The sequence below is a fragment of the Myotis lucifugus genome, unplaced genomic scaffold (genome assembly GCF_000147115.1).
Source record: "Myotis lucifugus unplaced genomic scaffold, Myoluc2.0 scaffold_43, whole genome shotgun sequence".
Lineage (NCBI taxonomy): Eukaryota > Metazoa > Chordata > Mammalia > Chiroptera > Vespertilionidae > Myotis > Myotis lucifugus.
This window is the reverse complement of record NW_005871091.1, coordinates 7,467,926-7,493,311: the sequence shown is the minus strand read 5'-3', so window position 1 is coordinate 7,493,311 and position 25,386 is coordinate 7,467,926. Positions and strand designations below refer to the sequence as shown.

Genomic DNA, 25,386 nt, shown 5'->3' with positions numbered 1-25,386 from the left:
ATTCTTAGATTCACTTGTTGATAGATGCATGTTTGTTGTTCACAATTTGTATCTTTACCTTTTTCTTCTTCCTCTTCTTAAAGGATACCTTTCAGCATTTTGTATAATACTGGTTTAGTGGTGATGAAGTCCTTTAGCTTTTCCTTATCTGTGAAGCTCTTTATCTGACCTTCAATTCTGAATGATAGCTTTGCTGGATAAAGTACTCTTGGTTGTAGGTTCTTGGTATTCAGTACTCTGAATATTTCTTGCCATTCCCTTCTGGCCTGCAAAGTTTCTGTTGAGAAATCAACTGACAGTCGTATGGGTATTCCCTTGTAGGTAATTGAGTCTCTTTCTCTTGCTGCTTTTAAGATTCTCTCTTTGTCTTTTGCTCTTGGCATTTTAATTATGATGTGTCTTGGTGTGGTCCTCTTTGGATTCCTTTTGTTTGGGGTCCTCTGCGCTTCTTGGACCTGTAAGTCCATTTCTTTCACCAGGTGGGGGAAGTTTTCTGCCATTATTTCTTCAAATAGGTTTTCAATATCTTGCTGTCTCTCATCTTCTGGCACCCCTATTATTCTGATATTAGTGCGCTTGAAGGTGTCCCAGAGGCTCCTTACACTATCTTCGTATTTTCGGATTCTTTTTTCATTTTGCTTTTCCGGTTGGGTGTTTTTTGCTTCTTCGCATTTCAAATCTTTGACTTGATTCTTGCACTCCTCTGGTCTGCTATTGGGTATAATATTCTTTATTTCAGTCCGCAACACCTTCAATTTTAATGAGTTTCTGATTGGTTGGTTGATTTTGGGTAAGTCATGGGCTTATGTGTTTGCCCTCACTCTCTGATACACTATACACTACACACACACACACACACACACACACACACACACACACATTCACTCAGATGAGTCTATACCACCATTGCCTCTCCCTTGCTCTCTCAGCTTCTATCAGGTCATATAAATGAGTGCTCTGCAATTGCTCCAGACTTTACAGACTGATGGAAATCACTCGTATCATCTCAGCCTCTTCTCTCAGCTTTGTGCCCTTCCCAGCTATGACTGTTTGTGACATTCACTTTTCTCTGATCCGCAGAGATCCCGGGTAGAAACACAGTGCTCTCAACCCTGAGAGGCTGGAATTCAAGTAGTGGTGGATTCTGCCTTCTGAATCCTTGTGGAATGATCAGGAATTAATGCATTTTTATATACAGGGTATATTGGATTGTCGTTCTTAGAAAGAGACAGCTGAGGGCAATCCCTGGTACATAAGCTCCTTACACCTCATTATCCCCTCCCCCCCACCTCCCCCCCCACCCCACAGCCATAGCTGCTCCTTTCTCACTGACATCGTCAACCTTTCCACCAGCTCTTGGGTCCAGCACGGCTTCACCATCTGCTCATGTGACACCAACATTATGGCTTCCCTCCATGCATCCCCCCTAAAGGGGGCTGGAGAAGGCAACAGAGATGGCAAGTGTGCCAGCTGGCACCAGTGGTGTAAACCTAGACAGTGATGAACCATGGCCCAGACAGGGAGGAAGAAGGGAGGATGCTGATAGCTAATTGTGCAGTGTCATCAGTGTGGCAAGGCAGACAGGCCTCTCTGCTCCTGCAAGTGGAACCAATGTGGTGTTTCTGTCCCTGCAGTAAATGCATAAGCTTTTATTTAAATATATGGTCACGAGAGAATATTCCATGGAAAAGAAATCGAGAACTGAATTGTTCTATTTTTGCATCTGTGCATCTCTAACTGCTTGAAAATGACAAGGAGGGGTTCATGGCTACTCATGGGGGAGCAAAGGCAAGGGGACTCATGCCAATGGGTCTGTTCTGTCCCATAGGCTGCCCAAGTTCCCACCTACCTCTACCACCCTGAGTCTCCAAGCTTTCCTATTCTTTACGTCATGCCCTGCAATTAATTGATTCATTCACTCATTCATTCAATGCTCTCTGGATGCTGCTTTCAGTATTAAATTGGTCAGGCAGCTATTCAAAATTTCAAATTTAGACATATGACCATTATTGTTGATTTCAATATATTTGATGTTAAGACAAGTCTATGTCCTAAAAGTTTCTATTCTCTTTTCTATTGAGTCCGTTTACACCATATGTATGTGGATGTGTATATGTATGTTTTTGCTTTTGTTTACTTCATTTTTATCTTTCCCGTTTTTCAATGAAAGTAGTAGCCTCCCTCCCTCCCTTCCTTCCTTCCTTCCTTCCTTCCTTCCTTCCTTCCTTCCTTCCTTTGTCATTCATTCATGATTTCCCTGCCTCTAATATTTTATAATAAGGTAAGTCTACCTCTCACAGTTTATGGAACTTCTCATGAACAGATCTCACATCTACATCTTGCCAATTCTTCTGCCACTGCCCTTTGACTTTTCACCTCTGTCCTGAATGGAAATACTGCCTTGGCTCCCACGTGCCCTCTGAGAGGGTGGCCGCAGAGGCTGGGTCCCCTGCACGCCTTGCTGTGCTGTGCCTCTCAGATGGGAGCTGTGCGTTATTTGCTGGAAGGTTTAGATAACAGATGTTACAAGGCAGACAGGCGAGCACACACTCGCAGAGCCGGGAGCATGCCGAGCCAGGCACGCACACACGCGCCAATACCAATACCAGGAGAGCTGCGGGGTGATGGAGGGACTGTGCTCTGAGGGGCGAGCGCTGCTGCGAAGCCCTGCTAATGCCTCTGTGTGGCCATGCTGTATTTTCAGCTTGTCATCATGGCCGGGACAGTGCTGCTTGCCTACTACTTCGAATGCACTGACACTTTTCAGGTGCACATCCAAGGATTCTTCTGTCAGGACGGAGACTTAATGAAGCCTTACCCGGGGACAGAGGAAGAAAGCTTCATCACCCCTCTGGTGCTCTATTGTGTGCTGGCTGCCACCCCGACTGCTATTGTAAGTACAGAAATAGACTCCCTTCTTTGTCGTCAGATGCTAAACCACATTTCTGTCTGCCTTCTCTCCTCTTTCCTCCCTTCCTGGGCATTCAGCAGCAGTCTTATCAGGGGCGTCCTGTTTCAGCCAAAACAGAGTCAGTGGGACTCTGCATAAAAGCTCATTGAAATAGGTCTTGTCTTTTATAAGCTTTTGCTTTCTGGTATCTGAATTTAAATATATATATATGTGAATGCATGTGTGAATGCCATAACTCAACAGGCATGGTCGGCTAATGTGTGAAGGACAGCTACTGTGCTCTTGAAAAAGAAGAGGTCTTGAATGCAAATGCCAGGGTTGATATAAAGCCTCTGGATCAGAGTGCAGTAGGATCCCCGGGGCCTGTGTCTCCTGCTGTTTTGATTGAACTTCCAGAGATGAGAGCAATCGCTTGACCTGATGTTTGCTCTGATTCATTCTTGATGCTCTGGTTCTGATCACGTTACATCACATTCAATTAAGTTGTAACTTCACCTTCATTTATTTCATTCCTTTCTCTCATGAGGCCAAAACAAAGGCCAGACAATCCTTTACGGAGACTGTTTCAAAGCATAAAGCTCACATATCTGGATTATCTGGTAAAGTGATTTAACACTTAGACATTTTAATTTTAAAAATGACTTGGCGAGGGTTTTAAAAGAAACATTTCTGTGCCAAAACATGCTACAAAGTCAGATTGTCTGGGATGTAATCTCAGTGATCATTTCCCCACTTTTCTTCCAATAAATGCCTTCCTAACTCTGCCTCCTCCCCCAGCTGCCCTCTCCTTCTCCCTTCTTTTTTGGACAGTAATAAAAATACTTGCTGGTGTGCTGAGGAATATACTGATTGCTCAGACATTCAGCTCCAGTATTGTTTTCTATGCATATTTTTGCTTGCTTTAAGATGAGAAAAGGAATAAACTTTTGAAAGGTAATGTAGACATAAGGAATCATAATGCTTTATTATTTTAATCATTTTGATAAGACTGCTGTAGGGAAGAGGGTCAGCACTGATTAAACATGATGTGTCAGAGTGATTAATACAACCAGTTTTGCAATCCGACACCTAGATTCAAATGCTGGCTGTGTGACTTTGGGCAAGTCACTCTTTGCCTGCCCCCGCCCCCATAAAAAATGGGGGTAGTGTGACAACTATTTCATAGAGTTGTCTCAAGACTTAAATCAGATGATACATAAACATGACTTAGCTCAGTGTCTGGCATATATGTACTAACTGGTTAGAAGCAGGGGAGAAAGAACCTGTCTGGAAACCCAACCACAAAGCACCCTCAATAGTCACAACAATCTCACTTAGGATTGTCGATGCAAGCATATAGAAAAGGACTGGTAGATTCGCCTACGTAAAAATAAACATTTCTATCAGAAGAAAAAGTATATAAAACCTGCAAAAAAGTTTGCAGCATGTGAGACTCAAATGTAAATATCCTTCATACCTAAAAAGATTACTTCCCAAAGTAAAAATGGGAGAGGACAAGAATAAACAAGTAGCAAAACCAGGAGTTGGCTGTGTGCATATAAACAATTCTAAACTCCCTGATTATTAAAGAAAAGTAATATTTAAAAATACAGCACTTTTCCCATAGAAAATTGACAAATGTTTTAAAGAGACATAGCCCATGTTGTTGAAGGTGTGGATGCTTCTATACAATTCTAGTCAGAGTGTAAAGTGATATTTTCTTCCTGAAGAGCAGCTTGTCAGAGATGTCCTAAGAGTTTTATAAACTTCAGACCCAATCATTAATTCCATTTTCTGAATTTATGTTATGGAAGTAATCAGAGTTTTAAAGAAATACAAAGATTTGTCTAAAGGGATTTTCATCTCAGTAATAGTTTAATAGTTAAAAAAAAACTTGGAACTGGCTAAATACACACTATTATAGGATTGTGTAAATATAGTATGGGTCAGCCATGTTTTTTGAAACACCTTTAATAGCAATGAAACTTGCTTGTGATTTATTGTTAAGATTTTTTTAAAGGTTAAAAATTGAATATAGAAGGGAAACCATTTTCCCTTCTCCAAGATAATCTAAACTTCTCTTAATTTTCTGGCTTTGTTTCCCTAGAAAAAGAAAGAGAATAGAATAAATGTTTAAACATGTCTAAAATGCTCTATGTTACTAGGCAAAACTAAGCCCTGATTGGTGAATCCCTCTGGACTCAGAGAACTATGATTAGCCAAGGAGGTACCATGCTTTGACGTTCAAGGGCAGAGACGCCAGAAACTTGGCATGTCCATTTTGGGGCCATGAAAGCTATGCCTGTATCAGCTCCTACAGGACATGAGGCTTTTCAGCCTGGTGGGTCCTGCATCCTCTTATATAGCTGTGGTCCCCTTACACCTGAGCTGTAATGCTCTGCTGGACCCGGCAAGGACACGTGCTGACGAGGAGCATGTGATGCTGCCCTGTGGGCAAGCGATGACTCCTCCCAAGGGGACCAAGGCCACGTGTAGGATGTGGTTGTCTATGGGTCTTAATATTTAATAGACCCTAAGAAGAGACCTTGTGCGTGTTGCAAGTATAATCCCAAATGTGTACTTATATATAAAAACACTAGTAAGAAATAAACTAAAATTTACAATGATTATCTCTGAGTGTTAATGGTACAGCTCATTTTTTAAATTCTCTTTAATATTTTTATATCTTTCTTTCCACTTCTGCATGAATGCGTATTATTTTCAAATCAAAAAAATATATTTTAAAACAAATGGTATACTCCAGTTCTTCTGGCAATAATTACGAAATGACCACTCTTTAATAAGACTTGAAAATGGCAATTCTAAAAAGCATAGCCACACATGGTCAAAAAACAAATATAGAAAAATAGAACTAGGTCCCAGCTAGTTCTCTGTATGACTGGGCGGATATTGGCTCCACTTTTATTTTCTTCCTGAATGAGGGGCCTTGCTAGGAACCAGGGCTGATTACAGCTGATGGGTTCATGGCAGAGAGCCATGTGGCCTTTGAACCCGGCTGATGGTGCTTGATCTTCCCCCAAGGTCTGAAAGTAAGTAAGCAGCATCAGGTCAAAACGCAGAACTCTCCAGACACTCAGAGACATTGCCTGGGAGCAAGGAGCCGTGTTCATTTCTTCTGCCCCATCCTAGGGGTAGGGATGGCTCATCCAAAAGCAGCCTTTATTGGGCCACGGGGACACAGATCCCAAGAGCCTAACTCAGCACAGGCCCTGCTTCTGAGTGCACCCTTCATTCTTCACCTTGCAGAGTGGTCCGACTCAGGTTTGATCTGACAGGTGAGGCAGGGATCCCCAGCATGGCTTTGCCTCCAGTGACTGTGTGACCTCTGGCAAGTTATGTTCCCTCTAAGGGTTCACTGTCTCATCTGTAAATAAGAGGAGGGGTTGGGCCAAATGGTCTCCAAGAGCTCTCCAGTTCTGATATTTCAGAGAAAGAGCATTCTGATCGATAGGCTCCAAATGTCAGATTCTCGATCCCCAGGTCTCAACTTTCTTTCTGGAGTTTAATTTTACAACCCTGTACCTGGTCAGGTGTTTCATAGAACTGTAGCTTTTTGGTTATGTTCTCTTTATTTTTTTTATTCCTTCTTAAACGCATATCCTATTTTCCCTAGAGTCAAAAGCAGGCAGGGGTCCTCTGGGGTAACGCATTCGTGTGGCACTAACTAATGGCAATGTTCAAAAAAGTAGCTCAAACTAGACCAGCCCTTGGTTTTCTCTGCATTCGCACATTCACCACAGGAACACCTAGCACCCTACACTGCACTGTGTCTCTGTGGACGCACATCCACAGCCCCATTTAAACTGCAGGGACGCACAAGAAAGACACGAGGGAAACGACAACGTGTTTGACCTGTCATTTCCTATTTCTCCTTTGTGTTTTGTCAGAAAAGATCAGCGTCGTGTTGAGGCAAGATCACGTGGGAGAAACTGCACAGGGACAGGCCCTGCTGTCTCAGACCTTCAGGAACAGAATGTCTTAATATTAAATATTAAGACCCAAATCCTTGGAGGATTTATTGTGTCCAGAACCCTTTAGCTAAAAGTGGTGGCCCACGCTTCCCAGAAATCTACAGGGCGCACTCGGACCAGCTTGGAAACCCTGGCTGACTACTGCCTCGGGCCTCCTCAATAAACTCAGCCACTCGTAGTCCAAGGCAGAGAGCCGTTTAGATAAGAGGATTGAACTGGGCAGAGAATCTGATTTACCCTTATTTGATCTCCGCTCCAGTGCCACAGGGCATGAGAAAATGGCTATTAAACCTTTTTCCTGGCCTCACAACAAACTAACAGGGGAGTATTTAGCATTGAAGCTGCAGAGCATTTGACACCCAGCCGGAGGGAACTGGGACAGCCCGCCATTGGCATGCAGCATGCACGCACGCACAAGCTCGGCTAGAATTTCCCAGGGAAGGAAGGGACAAGCACAGTTTGATAGAAAGGCTCAATGTGGAGGAAGTTATGAACCTTCACTTAGGGGGTGTCGGGGCTGTAAGCTCTCACAGTGAATAGAAAAGCCCCAAGCACACTGTGGATCACAGAGCGGGCTCAGTAAATGCAAGTCTGTGTGCGGGCTGCTGCGCGCACAGCTGCTGAAGCAAGGGGCCATTGTAGGACCTTGTCCTGCCTCATCATCCGCCCCTTCCAGGCTCTGAGCATCTCATCTGTTGAAAGCCCTTTTAAGGCCTCATAATTCACATCTTTTTTCCTTTTGTATGTTACCACAGGACTTTTTTGTGTGGTTTCTTTTTGTTTGTTTGTTTTGTTTTGTTGTTGTTGTTTCCCATGAGCATATTTTCTTTGTTGCTAACGTACAATTTACAGTTTTTTCTGGGAAAGATTTACGTGAATTTTTAACCCATAGACACAGACAATAGGGTGATGAAGGCCTGGGGTGGTGGATGGGGCCGGCTAGAAGGGGCTTATGGGGGTAAAAAGAGGACATGTATAATACTTTCAACAATAAAGATTTAATTTAAAAAACAATGTAAAGAAACAAATTCATTTCCCTATGTTCAGTCCATGAGTGCTCTTAATTCCCTTACAGATTGTTTTCTGCCCTGACATTGTTCCACAGGGAGATTTGCTTACCACCTTCGAGATAGCTCTTCTAATGGTCAGTGACCAGTGACCGTTTTAAGGCGCTTTGATCATTCATGTCTTCAAAAGACTATTGTTTGCCGAAAAGACATGAGGATCAATTTCCTTGGTGATCATCACGCATTTTACTTTTTATTGAGAGCAGTATTTTAACTAACTCGTTTTAAATTCCCATTTCTCTTGTATCCACTGTCCAGAAAAAAAAGGCATAAGAGACGACAGTGCTTTAGAAATGTAGGGTATCCCCTTGGAGCTACATTTTCTAACCAGTGTGAATTTAAGACAGCCTTCTGAATGGGTAGATGCAGCCCCTGGATTAAGACCAGCAGGGAGGCTACAATCGATGAAACACTTATTATCTCAGTTGCTGAACGATTTTCAAAATGCCATCCATCATCCCAATGACCTTGATTCTAGCGCAAGCCTTGAGCTTTGAAAAACGTAAGAAGTGCCTAGAGCTGACTTCCTTTATTTACACTTAGGTGTGATGAAGCAGAAGTCAAGAGCTCTTAAAACAACCAAAACTGAGCAGTGAGAGGACCAGCCCCTCTCTGCAGACCTGGTTGGCCAGTGACACCCATCAGGAAAGATTTGAGCAGAGTATGAAGACGTTGGCAGGCAGGACTGGCAGCATAGTCTACCTGTATAAAAATTCCTATGCCCTAACCGGTTTGGCTCAGTGGATAGAGTGACAGCCTGCGTACTGAAGGGTCCCAGGTTCAATTCTGGTCAAGGGCATGTACCTTGGTTGGAGGCACATCCCCAGTAGGGGGTGTGCAGGAGGCAGCTGATCGATGTTTCTCTCTCATCGATGTTTTCTAACTCTCCCTCTCCCTTCCTCTCTGTAAAAAAATCAATAAAATATATATTTTTGTAAAAAGCCACCCATTAAAAAAAAATCTCCTGTGTCACTTTTAAATAAAATCTACAGCAAAAACCATGTCTGTTCGTCTTGGAAATGCTCATGCCTATGGAAGCTTCTCAGAAAGCACATTGGAAGCTTCTAAAAATCCCTGGGACTGCCCTAGCCGGTTTGGCTCCGAGGATAGAGCATCAGCCCAGGCACTAAAGGGTCCCGGGTTCAATTCCGGTCAAGGGCACGTACCTCGGTTGCACCCTGGCCCTGGTCGGGGCATGTGGGTGAGGCAACCAACTGATGTATCTCTCTCAAAACAATGTTTCTCTTTCTGTCTCTCCCCCTCCCTTCCACTCTCTCTTAAAATCAATGGAAAAATAAACTCGGGTGAGGATTAACAAAAACATTTATAAATAAAAATCCCCGGGACTGAAAGCTCTGAAGCCACTTAGACACTAATATTGGGCCATGTGGAAAGAACCCTCTCCTCTTCCTCAGAGCAAAACTCAGAGAGGGGGCTGCCAGCCTCCGCTGTCCTTCAGGAACCCAGTGGATCAGGGCATCAGGAGTGTGAGGACTCAGGAGTAGGCTGCGTCTACTTTGCCTCAAGGGAAGAGAAACATTATCACTAACATATTCTAGGCATTAGGTCAGTAACTGGATATATAAGTTCCACGCTGGGCCTGGAGAGCTTAACCGACGGGACTGAGATTGAAGCCCGTGATGTGACTTCAGTTTCCCTTAATCAGCCTCTCTTGTTAGCTCCTATCATAAAGCAAAGATGTTGGAGCTGCAAAGGACCCTTCATGGTCTTCTAGTCCAACAGATAAGAGCCTGACAGATTGACAGATCAGAAACTGAGGCCCAGAGAGGTTCAAGGTCAAACACCTGGTTGGAGCAACGCAGAGCTGGAGTCACACCATGGCTCCTGGCTCCAGGACCAAGGCCAATGGTTTTTTAAAAATCAATTCCAACAGGCATACTTACCTAGGTAGACCAGGAAGCAAAGGCAACAATCATGCTTTGAGCACTTATAGATGTTTTGACATATATTTTTTAATACTCTCAACAATTTTCTACAACAGTTATTACCCTCATGTTCAATAGCATGAAAAAAGGGGGGAAAGTGAGGCTTAAAAAGATGCAATTACTTCCCCAAAGTCACACATCAAGAGGGAAGAGAGCTGTAATTTCAACTTCACAGCCCACAGTCACAAAACAGCACTGACTTTGACCTTGCCAATTATCAGAGCTACACCTAGCATGTGTGTGCACCTAAAACATATATTCCAGTAATTCTAGATGCCCTTTTTAATGACAACTACATACAACATGGAGTGAATCCCTGTTACAATATAAAATTATTATACATCTTACAGTGTGTATTTTTTTCTGTAGACTGTTGATAATTTGAAATCTAAAAACTGTTCCCTAAATATTTTGCATTTATATCACTTATTAATCACTCACCAGATCCCCTATAAAACATTGTGAAGAAATGAAGTCTAAAAGATAGCACACCAAACTGATATACTACATGCTAGGGTTATTTATTTATTTGCCATTTGGGTCTCCATATTTTAAAGACAACTTTATCAAGATAGAATCGTTACCTCATTACTTAAAGTATATTTACTGTTATCTAAATGTCTTTTGTCCCTTGGGATTATCGCAGGTATAGCTGGGGGGGTGAGAAATGCACTAATGGAATCCATTTGCAGTTCATTCATTGCCAGATCTAGAGTTTGGCCTTGATGATTTCTCACCAGAGGGTGTTCTCATTTGCTATGAGTGATACGATGTTTGTCAGCTAACAATGAGAAAGGCCATAATAGGGCAGCCAGAATGGAACACATGGTGCATCCCACATGCCCCAGCTGCTCTCTGAACAGAGTGGTAGATAGAGGCAGAGTGTGTGTGGCAAAGATACAGATGGAGGAACCCAGCCATTGCCAAAATCAGAGTCATAAATCTGACACAATGTGCTAAATGGCATCCAACGTGGGCTGGAGGCCTGGCAGGAAAAGAGACCCCTTCCCCTGATCAGGAAGAATCCCCCCTCTCCCTTTCTCCAAGCAGAATCAGGCCCTAGATCAGACAATGGGATCCAGTGGATGGAGAAATAGCACCCTATGTGTGGTCAGGAAAATGAACATCCATGAAGCCCACTCACTGGGACGGAGAGCGAGATTGTTTCCTATCAGCCTTAACTAAACACTAGGAAGAGCTTCCTAACAAAGTGTAAGATGACCCCCCTTCCTCCCTCCCTTCCTTTCTTCCTTCCTTCCTTTTGTAAACATTCATTATCACTTAATATATACTAGGCATTAGGTCAATAACTAAATATATAGATTAGTATAGATATCCTTGCTCTGATTTTTTTTATGCTTCATACCTCAATTGTGGTTTGAATATTGTTGGCTATTGCTAATATTTTTGTGTGTGTGCTGCTAATCACTTTGACATGAGAGTCTTGAGACATTTCACTTGTGGATTTATTTGAACCCCATACCCTTTTGCCTAAGTTCTATTTGGTCTACTATACCTTGAAGTGATTTTGTTTCAATTTTTTTATGTACTTTAAATATATATATTGATTGATTGATTTCAGAGAGGGAGAGAGAGATAGAAACATCAATGGTGAGAGAATCATTGATTGGCTGCCTCCTCCTGCACACCCTCTACCAGGGATCAAGCCAGCAACCCAGGCATATGCCCTTGACTGGAATAGAATCCTGGACCCTTCAGTCCTCAGGCTGATGCTCTATCCACTGAGCCAAACTGGCCAGGGCTGTACATGTACTTTTTAACAAGAATAGGTTGTGTATAGATTTTCTCACATATCTTCTTGCCTTTTTTTTTATCCTCACTTGAGGATACTTTTTCCATTGCTTTCAGAGAGAGGGAGGGAGGGAGGGAGGGAAAAATAGAGAGAATCATCCATGGGAGACAGCCACATCGACTGGTTGCCTCCCACACACACCCTGACCAGGGGTGGGGAGCAAACCACAAGCTAGATACATGCCATTGACTGGAAATTGAACCCATGACCCTTCAGTGCTCAGGCCAACGCTCTAACCACTTAACACACCATCCAGAGCCATTTTCTTGCTTTTTTGCCCTCTTGCACGAGTAGTAGAAAGCTTCAATGAATGTAGAACTTCTAGAATTTTCAGAGCTCTTTCTTATACAGCAGTGGTTCCCAAACTTATTTGGCCTACCGCCCCCTTTCCAGAAAAAATATTACTCAGCCCCTGGAAATTAATTTTTTTTAATTTTAATAGCAGTTACTCATCGCCCCCAAATGCACCTGTGGCCATCACCGCCCCCCTGGATTGCTGCAGCGCCCACCGGGGGGCAGTAGCGCCCACTTTGGGAATCACTGCTAAGAATGTTTTCATCTTCTGAAATGGCTGTGGCAAGCAATACTTTTTTTTCTCTTATTTTTCCCATGTTTATCACTCTCCATCCCATTTCCCTGATTTACATTTTAATCATTTCATGACATTACATGAGATATTTATTAGTTTGTTTGTGTCACTCCCCTAACCCCCACAGATGTGTCTCCAATGTTAGGACAATTCCCTCTCCGAAACTGGTGAATGAAAAATGAATCTATAAGTAAATCTAGTTTGAAAAAGATCATTTACTATGTGTTCCTTAGTCCTTGGTTTTTATTTATTCTTAAGCAATACACCACTAATTGCATGTTGTCTAGTCCATATTGGGAATTTCCTGCAGTGTTCATCTTCAGAGAAATTAAGGTCAGAGGGTTCTATCCATAAGAAGATTCTGTAAAAATTCAATGTTTTATTTGTTCAACAAATATTAAGTCTACTATATACTGGTCCTGTTCTAGACCATACAGAGAGGGCAAAAGTTCTTCCCATAAGGACATCACAGTCCAATGAAGAGGGACATACAAACAGTAATTGTAGCTAATTGGCTAGATGTCAGGATAGAGATCTATATGATGTATTGTGGGAGCAATGACAAGACAGGGTCTCCCTTTTCCCGAGGGGGCCTGACAAGGCTTTGAAAAGAGCAGTGACATTTCCAGTGAGTCTGGAAAGATAAATAATAGAAATCACTTTTCTTTTTTTTATAATCTTCCTCATTAAACCTATATTCCAAAAGACCTTCATTACTCTGACATGCTTAATTCATTCAACATTGATTAATTACCATGTACCTTCCACTGGGTTAGGCCCCTGGGATGCAATAGAGAATAAGAGAGGCATGACATCCCGTAACAGAGAATAACAATAATAATATGTAATTATTTGCGATAAGACCTAGAAAGGAGAAACACGAGGTAAAAGATTCGTGTACAACAAGAATGCCTGAGCTAGTCTGTGGAATAAAACTCCCTCAAGGAAATACTATCCCCTGTATCTGAGCATCCATGAATTTATCCCCATCTGTTCACTAAGATAAAGGAGAGCAATGCAGTTCCATCATGAACAGTCGGGACAAACAAAGCCCCACGGCATCTTATTTTGGCAGCAATCGGTCTTGGGGGCAAAGAGGGAGGACTGGGTTCTTGAAGCCATTCAGGTATTTTTACACGACAGAGCTCATTAACTCGTTGTTAATTCCCAGGGGTGTTAGGCCCAGAATATTTCAGCACCGGCCAAGGTGATCCATGCTGGCCCATCGTTTGCCTGTCTGACCCTGATTTCTGTCTATTCCAATTGACTTCCCACCTGTTCTGACTGCCTACAGTTCTATTTCTGCTATTACTAGTCTTCCTTGTACTTTAGTGTCATATGAGTTTTTCAGTGATTAAGGCATATTGCATTTAACTTGTTTTGTTTTCTATGTTCTCATTGTTAAAATTTAACAGATTTAACAGATATTTTTACTGAGTCACTAGTGAGTAAGAGTGTAGTGGTTAAGAGGAAGAACACTGGAGCCTGGAGCCAGGCTCTCCTGGCTTCAAAGTTAGGGTTTGTGACTTACTAGCTATGATGACCGTGGACAAATTATTTAACCCCCATATACCTCAGGGGTCTTAGCTGCACAACCAGGGTGACAGTGTCTATTAGAGGCCACATCCTAGAGCTGCTTCAGACACAGTCTGGCTGTGTGTGGCCAAGTCCCCGAGACTTGCAATTTCCTCACTTGTAAATGGAAAAGGCAAACATCTATAAATGATTCCAATTTTAAAATTCTATAGTTTAATTTCCATCACCCATGTGCCATTCACGATATTGTTATTTGTATTCATCTAAACAGATATTAATGACAGGGGAATGTAAGGCATGGGAATTCTTAAACATTGGTAGAGTTTATCTGAGACCACAGGATATACAAAGCGAAGAAGAGCATCTATCCGATCACATTCCCCTGGGGCTGTGGTTGGCAAACTGCGGCTCGCGAGCCACATGCAGCTCTTTGTCCCCTTGAGTGTGGCTCTTCCACAAAATACCACGTGCGGGCACGCATGTACAGTGCGATTGAAACTTCGTGGCCCATGCGCAGAAGTAGGTTTTCGGCCTGGGTGAGTCTATTTTGAAGAAGTACTGTTGATATTTGGCTCTGTTGACTAATGAGTTTGCCAACCACTGCCCTGGGGCAATGTTGAAATAAAGGATTAGGAAAATAAAAGTGGCATATGAGGTGTGGGAAGTGTGGACTTCGGCACTCAGCTGTTCTGGGTACCTCATGTGCCAGTGTGTGCTCTAGATAGTCAGTTACTTATTCTTGCTGAACTTTCATTCTTCACTAGTACAGCAAGAGTAATAATACCTGCACTGGGGATCTTATGAACATGAAAAATGCTATGATAATGTGCCTGACACCTAGTTTTGTGTGTATATATATATATATATATATATATATATAATCTTTATTGATTTCAGAGAGGAAGAGAGAGGGATAGAGAGTTAGAAACATCGATGAGAGAGAAACATTGATCAGCTGCCTCCTACACACCCCCTACCGGGGATGTGCCCGCAACCATGGTACATGCCCTTGACCGGAATCGAACCTGGGACCCTTCAGTCCGCAGACCAACGCTCTGTCCACAGAGCCAAACTGGCAAGGGCCTGACACCTAGTTTTTAATAGACGATGATAACTATTAACTTTCTATTCTTCATTGGTGGTTCTCAGTCTTCAATTATGGCAGTGTCAGAGTTGGTGACAACTTGTCTCATGCTAGTTCCTTGTTTTAAATGGGAGTACACTGTGCTGGGAGCTATAAGCATAAGGAAGAAATATAAGATGTCATTTCTGTCATTAGGGAGCTTACAATCTATGCAAAGGCATTATGATTTAAATTATAATACACATGTATTAGTTCAAGATAACAAGAAAGAGGAGCCAATCATAAAGAAGGGACAGTCAACCAGTTCAGAGGAGGAGAAATATAGCTCAGGCAAACATTCAAATAGGCTTTATCATGTCAATAAAGGTAGGATTGCATATCACGAAGTAATAACTTATTGTGCTGTGTGCATATAGTGCCTTGTTGGGAACACTGGCTTTCCCACTTATTTCTCAGTATTGCAACTCACATATGGAGTTAAAAAAATTCAATTCCAGCATGAATAAACCTTGTCATAAATTCTATTACAATTCTTTTATTTTAACTGATGTTTTATGACCTTAGAATTTAATATTATAGTCTGAAATTGATCTGAGATTAATTATTGCTTTCTCTAATACTCTCAACAAGTTCAAATGCAAACTATTCTTTAGCTCTCCACCTCCCCAACATGATATCTTTTAAAAGGATTCTGGAGCCTCAGAAGCTCTTTGTGTTTGTGTTTGTGAATCCACTGGTCTTTTTTTATCAGACAGCTCTCCAATTTGACATTTCATACACATTCCTTCTGCAGATTTTTATTGGTGAGATATCCATGTATTTCATAAAGTCAACCCGAGAATCTCTGATTGCCCAGGAGAAAACAATTCTAACCGGAGAATGCTGTTACCTGAACCCCTTACTCCGAAGGATCGTAAGATTCATAGGTGAGTACAAGCGCATGCTGAACTGAGTCACACTTATGGGTAAAACCTACTAAACTTGTAAAGACAAACCCACTGGAGCCAGGTGCTTTGAGGCTTTTACCAAGTGCAGACACTGAGCCTGATCATAGCGCCAAGTCACATTTTTGATCCTTAAAGCGAAGTGGTACTTATTTTAACAAAATAATGCTTTTGCTACCAAGGATGAGAAGAAACTTGGGATTCTAATAGATTTCTGGGAAGGCTAAGTTGATAAACCTTTCTGCATAGTGATTTGACAATGTATTTCAATGGTCTTAAAAATAACTGTTATTTTAAACCCAACATTCCACTTTAAAGTATCTGTCCAAGGGAAATTATCAGAGATATAGATAACTTTTTATGGACTAAAATTACTTTATCATAATATAAATTAGCAATATCTAATAATACAATTTTTAAAAATAATGGTACCACCCTAAGTTGTAACCTCATAAAATGGTATTTGTAAGAATTTTTAATGAAAGGAGAAATATTCAAGGTATAATGTTATGTGAAAAAAAGTCAAGACATGAGGAATCTATAATTATTTCAAAATAAAAAGGATACCACATTATATAAATGTATGTATGTGGTATGTATATGTATTTGTGTATGTGCATCTCAGAAAAAAAATTAAAGGGAAATGTGCTAAAAGTTAACTATTGTCTCTTTTGTCTTGTAGGATAATGGGTGAATAATTTTTATTTTTTTGCTTTCTGTTGTTCTGTATTTTCCAATTTTTTATCATGAATATGTATAATTTTAAAATAAGGAAATGAGCTAAACATTATATTTTTAAAAAAAAAGAGGGGTGGCAAAATAAAGGCTATTCAGAAAGATGGCCCCGTTCTTTAACATCATCTTCAATGTACAAAGCACTGCTGAAAGTGGTACCGCAGGTCCCCAGTTCCTTGTCTTCTCTAGTCTGTGTGGCATAGACTTCAACAGATAGCCCCTCACCCCATTCCACAGATCCAAATTCAATGTTAAATGAGAAAATGACAAGAATAGCAAAGTCAAGGGGAAAACATTCTAATTAAGCCATCCCCTCCTGTAGATAAATGTCATTGTGTTGACCTTGACAGGGAGGATTGAATTCCTTGGATTAACAAATCCAACAATACATTTTTTCCCAAGGTTATCATTATTAGACGTCCCACCTCCCAGGCATTATGTATAAACTCTCATAACTAAACTCCTCTACCCATTTCTAAACCTTGTATAACTTCTTAAATTTCATGTATATGATGTGTGAAGGAAGGAAAGGAATTGACTGAACTAACAAATTTGACCAACATTTTACAAAAACAAATGTAGTCAAATTAGCAACACCTATTTGGATGTCTCCCTTTTCTCATTTCTTCACTCTCCTTCCCTTCCCTTATACCATTTCCTTTGGTATTGCATGATATTGAAGAACAATACAGAGATTTAAATTCTCAAAAGATAAGCACCTATATGTTGCTTTTTCAGCAGCAAAACAAAATAAAGAAGTCACATTTTCCCCAAAATTCATGAAGATAAGTTGAGTTATATTCTTTTCATACACAGATATACTTGAATAAATATCTTCATGTAAATATCAATTATTCAATAGTAACTTTTTAATTTAATATTGAAAAGCATTAGAATTTGCTGAGGGTTTTTGGGTTGTTTCATATAGAAGGAAATAAACTAACTTTCTCTTCCTGAATAACTACCTTTTTTTTTAGTTAAAGAAAAGAAATGGATCCAAATATGCTAAGATTAGACTGTTAGCACCTAAAATAGCCTGTTACCCAGAAGCTATTTATTGTTGGCTTTTCATTTGGAATCACATAATTGCTTTATTATTACTTCTAATAAAAACTTAATTAAATTCCAAGCAAGTCTTCTGCCATTTAGGTCAGACTAAGGAATTGGTAGCACTGGGCAGAATAGAACGTCCCATGGTAAATAGTTAATTCATGTAACACTAATTAATTGCCATAAATTAAGTGTGATCTAAATGAAGCATGAATATTTTAAATGCAGTTTCAAAGGTCATAGTATTTTATGGTTATAAGAATTGATACCCTGAGACAAGCCTAATGTTAGCCTTTTCAAGAACTAGAAAATCCTTCTCAGTTTTGAAAGTCATTAAAATGTACTTTATCTGAAAAGAGACTTTATTTGATTCAATCAATCCATTTCTACTTGCATTTACTTTCTATACTTCAATTATAGAAACTTGGAAACTGATCGTATTCATTCAACCTTGAGTGAATAATTTGTTGGGCATGTATTATACGTTAGGCACTGATTAGGGTATTAAAGACATATTAGTGAGCCAAATAGAAAGAGATTTGCTCCTCATTGAATTTATATTCTCGTGGGAGAAACCAGACATTAAACAAATAAGTAAATTATAGCGTTTGTTGGAAAAGTGCTATGGGGGAAAATAATAATGTAGAAAAGGGAAATAGGAGTTTGTGGAGGCAGATATGCAGTTTTAAATGGGGTGGGAGAACATGTTTTACAATGAGAATTATCTAAAGGGGGCAGTGACATCATAGGAGGACAGAGACCATCCCAGCCAACCAGGTGCCCAGTGAACTAGGCTAGCTCCATGTGCTGATTGAGGAAGCTGAGCCTGGTGGGTGCTCTAAAAGTAATTTTCAGTGCCCAGGCACCCAACTTTAGTTCTGAGACAAGAGGCTAGACCTTAAAAGAAAAATGTCAGGAGCAACCCAGATGGAGATATTTCTAGACTCAGCAGCAGGAACCGAAGTTGAAGAAAAGGTAATCGATCAGGTGGAAAAGCCAAGATGGATCTTAGGGGAAGTAAATGGAACCTCAGCATCCAGACTCCATGAGTGGGCAAGCCACCAGACTTTGAGACTAAGCTGTTGGTTACTTCTGCCTGGCCTGGCTCAGAGGTTGAGCATCAACCTGTGAATCAGGAGGTCACAGTTCAGTTCCCGGTGGGGCACATGCTCAGGTTGTGGGCTCAATCACCAGTGTGGGGCCTGCAGGGCCAATCAGTGATTCACATCATTGATGTTTCTATCTCTCTCTCCCTCTCCCTTCCTCTCTGAAATCAATAAAATAAATAAATATATATATATATATATATATATATATATATATATATATATATAATTTTTTTGCCCTAGCCAGTTTGGCTCAGTGGATAGAGTATCAGCCTTCAGACTGAAGGGTCCTGGGGTTCGATTCTGGTCAAGGGCACATGCCAGGGTTGCAGGCTCAATCCACAGTAGGGGGCATGCAGGAGGCAGCCGATCAATGATTCTCTCTCATCATTGATGTTTCTATCTCTCTCTCCCTCTCTGAAATCAATAAAAATATATTTATTTAAAAAGATGTTTGGTACTTTCTACTACATATCAGGATTGGCCCTGTGGGTGGAGATCAAGGGTGCAAGGAGAGGAGGTACGCTGAAGCTGGGAGCCTTAGTTGATCTAAAAGGCATAGCCAGGATTAGCCTCTGCTCAAGGCCCAGGAAGTGTGATGAGGCTGTTTGGGGTTACTCTGCTCAGTGCGGAGAACAAATCTCACTTTTGAATGACATTTGAGAGAGAAAGCACTGAGTTGTTGTCCTTAGAGGTGGGAAGTAAAGAAGATATTCTTGTTGAGACTTTTTTTAAAGTCACAAAAAAATTATTTAATTTTATGCTCCAGGGAAGTAGAAGTATATTTGTTATTTCATTAGTAAAAATATTTGGGGGTGTTTCTAGTGGATTACTCACCATCTTTATTAAGTAGTTATCCTTCATCTTCACTTATGATGATGAATAGTTATAATATGACAAATAGAGGATATTTTTTTAATATCATGAGTAAGATATTAAATGTGTTGTTTGAAGTTGTTAGAATTATAGGGTTCTTGTCTCTTCCCTCTGTTTCAAAACTATTTTTATAATCAACTTATTTAAAATACTGAGGGCATCTACTTTCCTCAGATATAAAAATAATATCTATATATATAGCTCACCATTTACAAAATGTTTTTATAACTATTTCTATGATTTGCATAATAAACCTGTGATATAAAGTAACTGAGGTTCAGATTAATTAATTTAAATAAAACCTATACTTAGAATTAAAACCATGTCATCAAGACAAGTAGACTGCTGTCAGTCATGGGTGTTTTTGTGAAGTCTAGAGGAGACCGAGACCAAAGAATCTTGAACTTATGAAATTAACTATCCAAGGAACTGATACATTTAATTCTGTCAGAAACTTCTTTTAGAAGCATAAGATAATATTTGATATCTATAGATCAATTTATACCAATGGTGTTTATAGTACACTATTTTTAAAAAAGCTGATTCCTTGCCTAAGGGATGAGAAAAGTGCCTCATTCAGTGATTACATATAGATATTCTGTCATATTCTTGGTGGAAATTGCTGGCTAAAAATTCGAGGAATTTTTGTTCTTTTGTTCAAGGCAATACATTCATCAGGGGCGTGCTCTAAATCCTCCCATCTTCTGTGTGTGTGTGTGTGTGTGTGTGTGTGTGTTACCAAGCATACAGAGCTAAAGCGCTTTTTTCATGGCCTAATGTCTACCCATATTTTTTAAAATACATTAAAGTATAAGCGTAGAGGGTAATGATTAAATATATGGATTTATAGCCATACTATTTAGTTTCTAATCTCAGCTCTGCTACTTATTAGCTGTGTGAACTTGGTCACGTTATTTGACCTCTCTTTCTTCAGAAATGCCTCAATTTCTTCATTGGTGAAATGTGGAAATAATAATAGTGTCTACCTCATAGAATTGTGGTGGGGATTAAGAGCAGTAATACTTTGAAGTATTTAGAACAACACCTAGTACATACTAAGCACAGTGTATTAACTTCCATTATTTTATCTTTATTATTACTATTTTCTAGTATCCATGGCAGTCCTAATCAAACATCTCTCCAGCTCAGTATGTCCTTGCAAGAAAATGAGATGGACATGGTAACTGCAGATAAGCATTCTTCATTAGGAAACTTCTCATGTGAATAAGGCGTGTTAAGGAGAAAGCATTTTCCTATCTTCCCATCATGCTAACCAGGCGCCCTGTTGCTCTGATCCCATGCTGCATGTGAAACTTCTCTAATGGGGTGTGCAGGGCTTCTGGGCTACACCTTGAGAGGCACAGGATTTCCCAAATTATCCTGGAGATCGCTATCGTCCTTCCCCTGGAATTTGACAACCAGCATGAGGCAAGGAGCATGGGAGTGGCCCTTGACTCCTGCAGCCAGATCGGGAGGGCTCTCTCTCCTCCTTGGGTGGGTGACATCCTCAGCCAAACCCTCCCCGAGCCTAGAGTTGATCTTGAAACCCAGTGGTCTGGTCCTCCAGACCATGGCTCTTGGTCATCGCAGCCAAGCCTCTTCGGAATTCCAAAGAAACGAAGCAACAACAATAAGGCTGGAGCCCACAGCTTTAGACTGTGTTGTGTCTGCTGTAAATCCATTCAGAAACATAACCAGCTCCTGGAGCAGGGAGCACCACTGGGAGCCGAGCCCTACGGTAAATAGAACCCACAAGGAGGAAGGGTGACAGGAATGAAAAAAGTATCTGTTAAATTTTCAAAAATAGGATCTCACCAAAAGGCTTTTAGACACCCGTTTTAGGGCACCTAAACGTGTTTAAAACGCCTTCAAATAATACCTTGCAATATAGGAGACCATCAGTGGTGTTCCGGCTGACTCGGAGGACAAACACAGCTATTTTTAGCTTCTCAGGCTTGTAAAATACACACAAGGAGCTCAGAGCTGAGCGCCAGGCATGGCTGGCCTTTCTTACAAAAGCGCCGTGGGATCTGCCGTTGTCTGTGAATCACCGGCGCTGCAGGTCCCACCGCCCTTTGTTGGCGTGGCCTGTGCCAGGTGGGTGTTGCCCAGCCTGCTGCCATGCCCTTCTGAGGCTACATCAAATGCACCAGAATGAAATGTTTGGGCAGCAGATGCTTGTTAAGCCGTCAGGAGAGGTAGACATAGTCCAGGGGAGGCGGAAGAGAGGGGAAAGCAACTTTCAGCAATGTTATCGCACGACAGCCAAGAGAACCGGCTGTCACCGTCACCGTGGCCACAGAGCTGGCACTGCAGACACGAGCCAAGGAGCCTCGAATCCTCTGTCGCAGAAAGAACGGACCCGCCCTCATTGGAAGCACTTCTGACAAATACAATGCCAGAGGAAAACGGTGTCACTTTCCCCTTTCAAATCATAAATTACCCTCGTTTCCTGGAAAAGAATGTCTAGACGGACTTACTGCCCCCTCGAAAGAGCCCCAGACCTGCTCTTGGAGAATCCTGCTTGAAGATGGAAAAAAAAAAAATTCTAACCATTCAGACTTGCAGAATGTAGGGGTGAAAATTGCCACGAATGATCAATGAGCGCCTGCTCTGGGAGGTCAGACCCTGCGAGGGTGAGCTGGCTGACGCCGTTGAAAGAGCCAGTTCTCATTGTGAGAATGCGAATCCTGGCAAAGCCACAAAAAAGAAAATTGTAGCAATCAATACAGATCACAGTGAAACCGGATGAAGCTTTCAGCCACACCTGTCTCCATTCTGCTATAATGGATTAACTTTCGAGTGCTGAGATCAGCACAATTTGCAGATTCAGGACATTGAATATGGGAGTCAAAATTGGGTAGAACTTTAATTGAAACGATAGCAGACCCTTGACATTCACCAGGGTAACGCCGCCTCTCAGACGTGCCAACTTCTCCCATAATTGAGCTGCATTTGAAAGTCGGCTTTATCCCTTTAAGCAACTTGTATACACCTGGGCTCTGAATAGCCTCTCTTGATATACTTAACAGATAATCTCTACATGTACTCTCTAGGCTTTGAAAGAATTCACAGTGGGGCTTCCTGTGAGGAAATCTGCCCATCATTTCCACGATTAGTAGGGTGAATCCTGTGGAATTTACCAGAGAACAGAGAGAAGCCAGGAAATAAAGCCCACCCACAGGATTCTCAGCCAAACAGCAGTGTGTGTGATAGGAAGAATGATGCCCTCCTCTGGCAAAATGTCCGCATCTAAACCCTGGAAACTGTGGACATGGCACCTTCCGTGACAAGAGGGAACTTACAGGTGTGATTAAATTAAGGATCTTCAGATGAGGATCATGTCCTGGATTATCCAGGTGGACGCAATACAATCAAAGGGTCCTTATAAGAGGGAAGCAAGGGAGAGTCAGAGAAGGAGAGTGGAAGCCGAGGTCATAATGATATGATTGCTGAAAGGGGGGTGGGGGTCCCAAGATAGGAATGAAGGCATCTTGTAGAAGCTTGAAAAGGCAAGGAATGAATTCTACCCTGGAGTTTCCAGAAGGAATAAGCCCTGCCTACCCTTTGTTATTAGCCCAGTGAAACCTATTTTATATTTCTGACCTTCAGAACTGCGCGAGGATACATTTGTGTTGTTCTGAGCCACTCAGTTTATGGTAATTTGTTACAGCAGCAATAGGCAAACTAATACAGTCAACAGCGTCTGTCTTTAATCCTCTTTACTTCTCATCCCTCTTTTCTCTTCCCAACATCAAAAGAAACACACAATTCAATCAAGGTTTCCGGAATGATCTTTTCTCTCTCTTTTAAGGGCAACTCCCCAGCCTCATTCACTCTGATAGATAACGCCTGCTAGGAGAAGTTGCATTTCCAAACAGCACCAGGGAGAAACTGTTTTCAATAGGTTATCCTGGACTCAGTGTTTCCTCTTGGGGATAAAACCAGTCAACAGTGTGTGGCACCATTTCTAATTCTTTTAAATCTTCTTCTAGGGGTATTTGCGTTTGGGCTTTTTGCTACTGACATTTTTGTAAACGCCGGACAAGTAGTCACTGGGCACCTAACGCCATACTTCTTGACGGTGTGCAAACCGAACTACACCAGTACGGACTGCCGAGCCCACCACCAGTTCATAAACAATGGGAACATTTGTACCGGGGACCTGGAAGTGATCGAAAAGGCTCGGAGATCCTTTCCTTCCAAACACGCTGCCCTGAGCGTTTACTCCGCCTTATATGCCACGGTGAGTCTGCGAGTCTGGCCGTATCTCCCAAGTGGAGCGATGGCTGGGATGTGTGTCTTTCTGCCGTCCTCGCCCCCATTCTTTCATCACTGTCACTTCTAGTGGTTTTCCAATTCTTGTTACAAAGTGTTTCTCCTAGGTGATATCATGCTGTTGCCCCCACCCTGCCAGAGGATATTGGTTCTGGAAAGAAGGTTGATAATCAATTAGTCAAATCTCCCCATTTTACTGATGCAGAAACTGAGGTCCTGAGAATAGCTAAGAACACACAGTTAGAGCTGGTACCCAGGCTTCTGGCTTTGTGTCTAGGATTCTCTCACAGCCCACAGCAGCACTCTTTGCCAAAGTTTTGGTTGGTTCCAGGACGGCACAGACTCCTCACACCTGCCTACAGATTTGCAGGTGTGGGCCATAAAGGAACGGCTGGCCCTGCAGGGCACACCCCGGGGGAAGACAGCTTCCCTGCGCTCCTCCTGACACTTCTCCATCACGTTGCCACACTGATGGCTGATCCCACAACACCCAACACTTCACTTCTCCCTGCTCTCCAGAGCACTCAGGCTTTGGTGCCCCCTCTGAGGTATAAGGTTCTCTACATTTTTTGCTGTTATCACAGAGAAAGCCTAAAGCGCAACTCATCTTAAAATACAAGGAGAAATGATGGTCTCGCGCTTTTTTTTTTCTACTCTTTAATTTCTTCCATGTGGGAAATGATCTCATTTCACCTTCCTCTGGCCTCTGCTTCTGTGGGGGTTAGAAGAAATAATAATACTTTCCCTCCCACCTTCTAAGTGATTCTGGCTGTGCTAATTATCAAATTAACAGAGATAGATTAACAAGGGCAAAACCAAAGTTCAATATATGTGCACGGGGAGTTCTCATAGGCATGAAAATTCCAAAAACAATGAAGCCGCCTTGGATATATAAGACATTTTGGACAAAAGAGAAAGGTGGGGAACAGGAAATTAGATTTCAGAAGTGGGGATGGGCGAGTCACAGGTAATTGAGAGAAAGCAGAACACACTGGCAGGAAAATCCTTGCTAGGCAACTCAGAAATGGCGGGACACAGGGCCAGCTAGCCGTTAGGCTCCAGCCCCAAGCCCTCCTGTTTACCACACTTAATTCAAATTAGGCTACAGCAGCATCCTAAGATCTCCCTCCTGAAACAGGTTTCTCTGAATCCCCTGGGCAGGAAAAGTGGGGAGGTTCTGTTTCTTAATAAACAGCTTAAAATCAATTTCCCAAAAAGGCAGCTTCAGGGTGGAAAAACTTTGGTCCCTTCATTTGCATAGAACTGAGAGTTAGGGATCAGATCAAAGGCTGAATATCATAGGCAATTAGCGTGGAAGTGCAACTATTGGTGGAAAATATCCCTTTCCCTTCCTTCTACGCATTTTGTACTCAGGAGATGGCTGGTCTAGTGATTCTCAATGAAAGGTGAGGGAAGGAGAAAACAGAGAAAACACCCTTTTCAAACTGCCCATTCTTCCCAGAGCGGCTGAGCATGGCCC

General features: G+C 41.7%; 1 protein-coding gene across 1 annotated transcript in view; it reads left to right on the top strand.

Moving 5' to 3' along the window:
- PLPPR1 (phospholipid phosphatase related 1) overlaps nt 1-25,386 on the top strand; it is a 192,157-nt gene that overhangs the window by 152,652 nt on the left and 14,119 nt on the right. Inside the window, exons 3-5 of the mRNA XM_006088084.3 lie at nt 2,705-2,893; nt 15,711-15,843; nt 23,624-23,874. Of these exons, the coding sequence (XP_006088146.1) occupies nt 2,705-2,893; nt 15,711-15,843; nt 23,624-23,874 (573 nt within the window). The remainder of the gene's footprint in view (nt 1-2,704; nt 2,894-15,710; nt 15,844-23,623; nt 23,875-25,386) is intronic.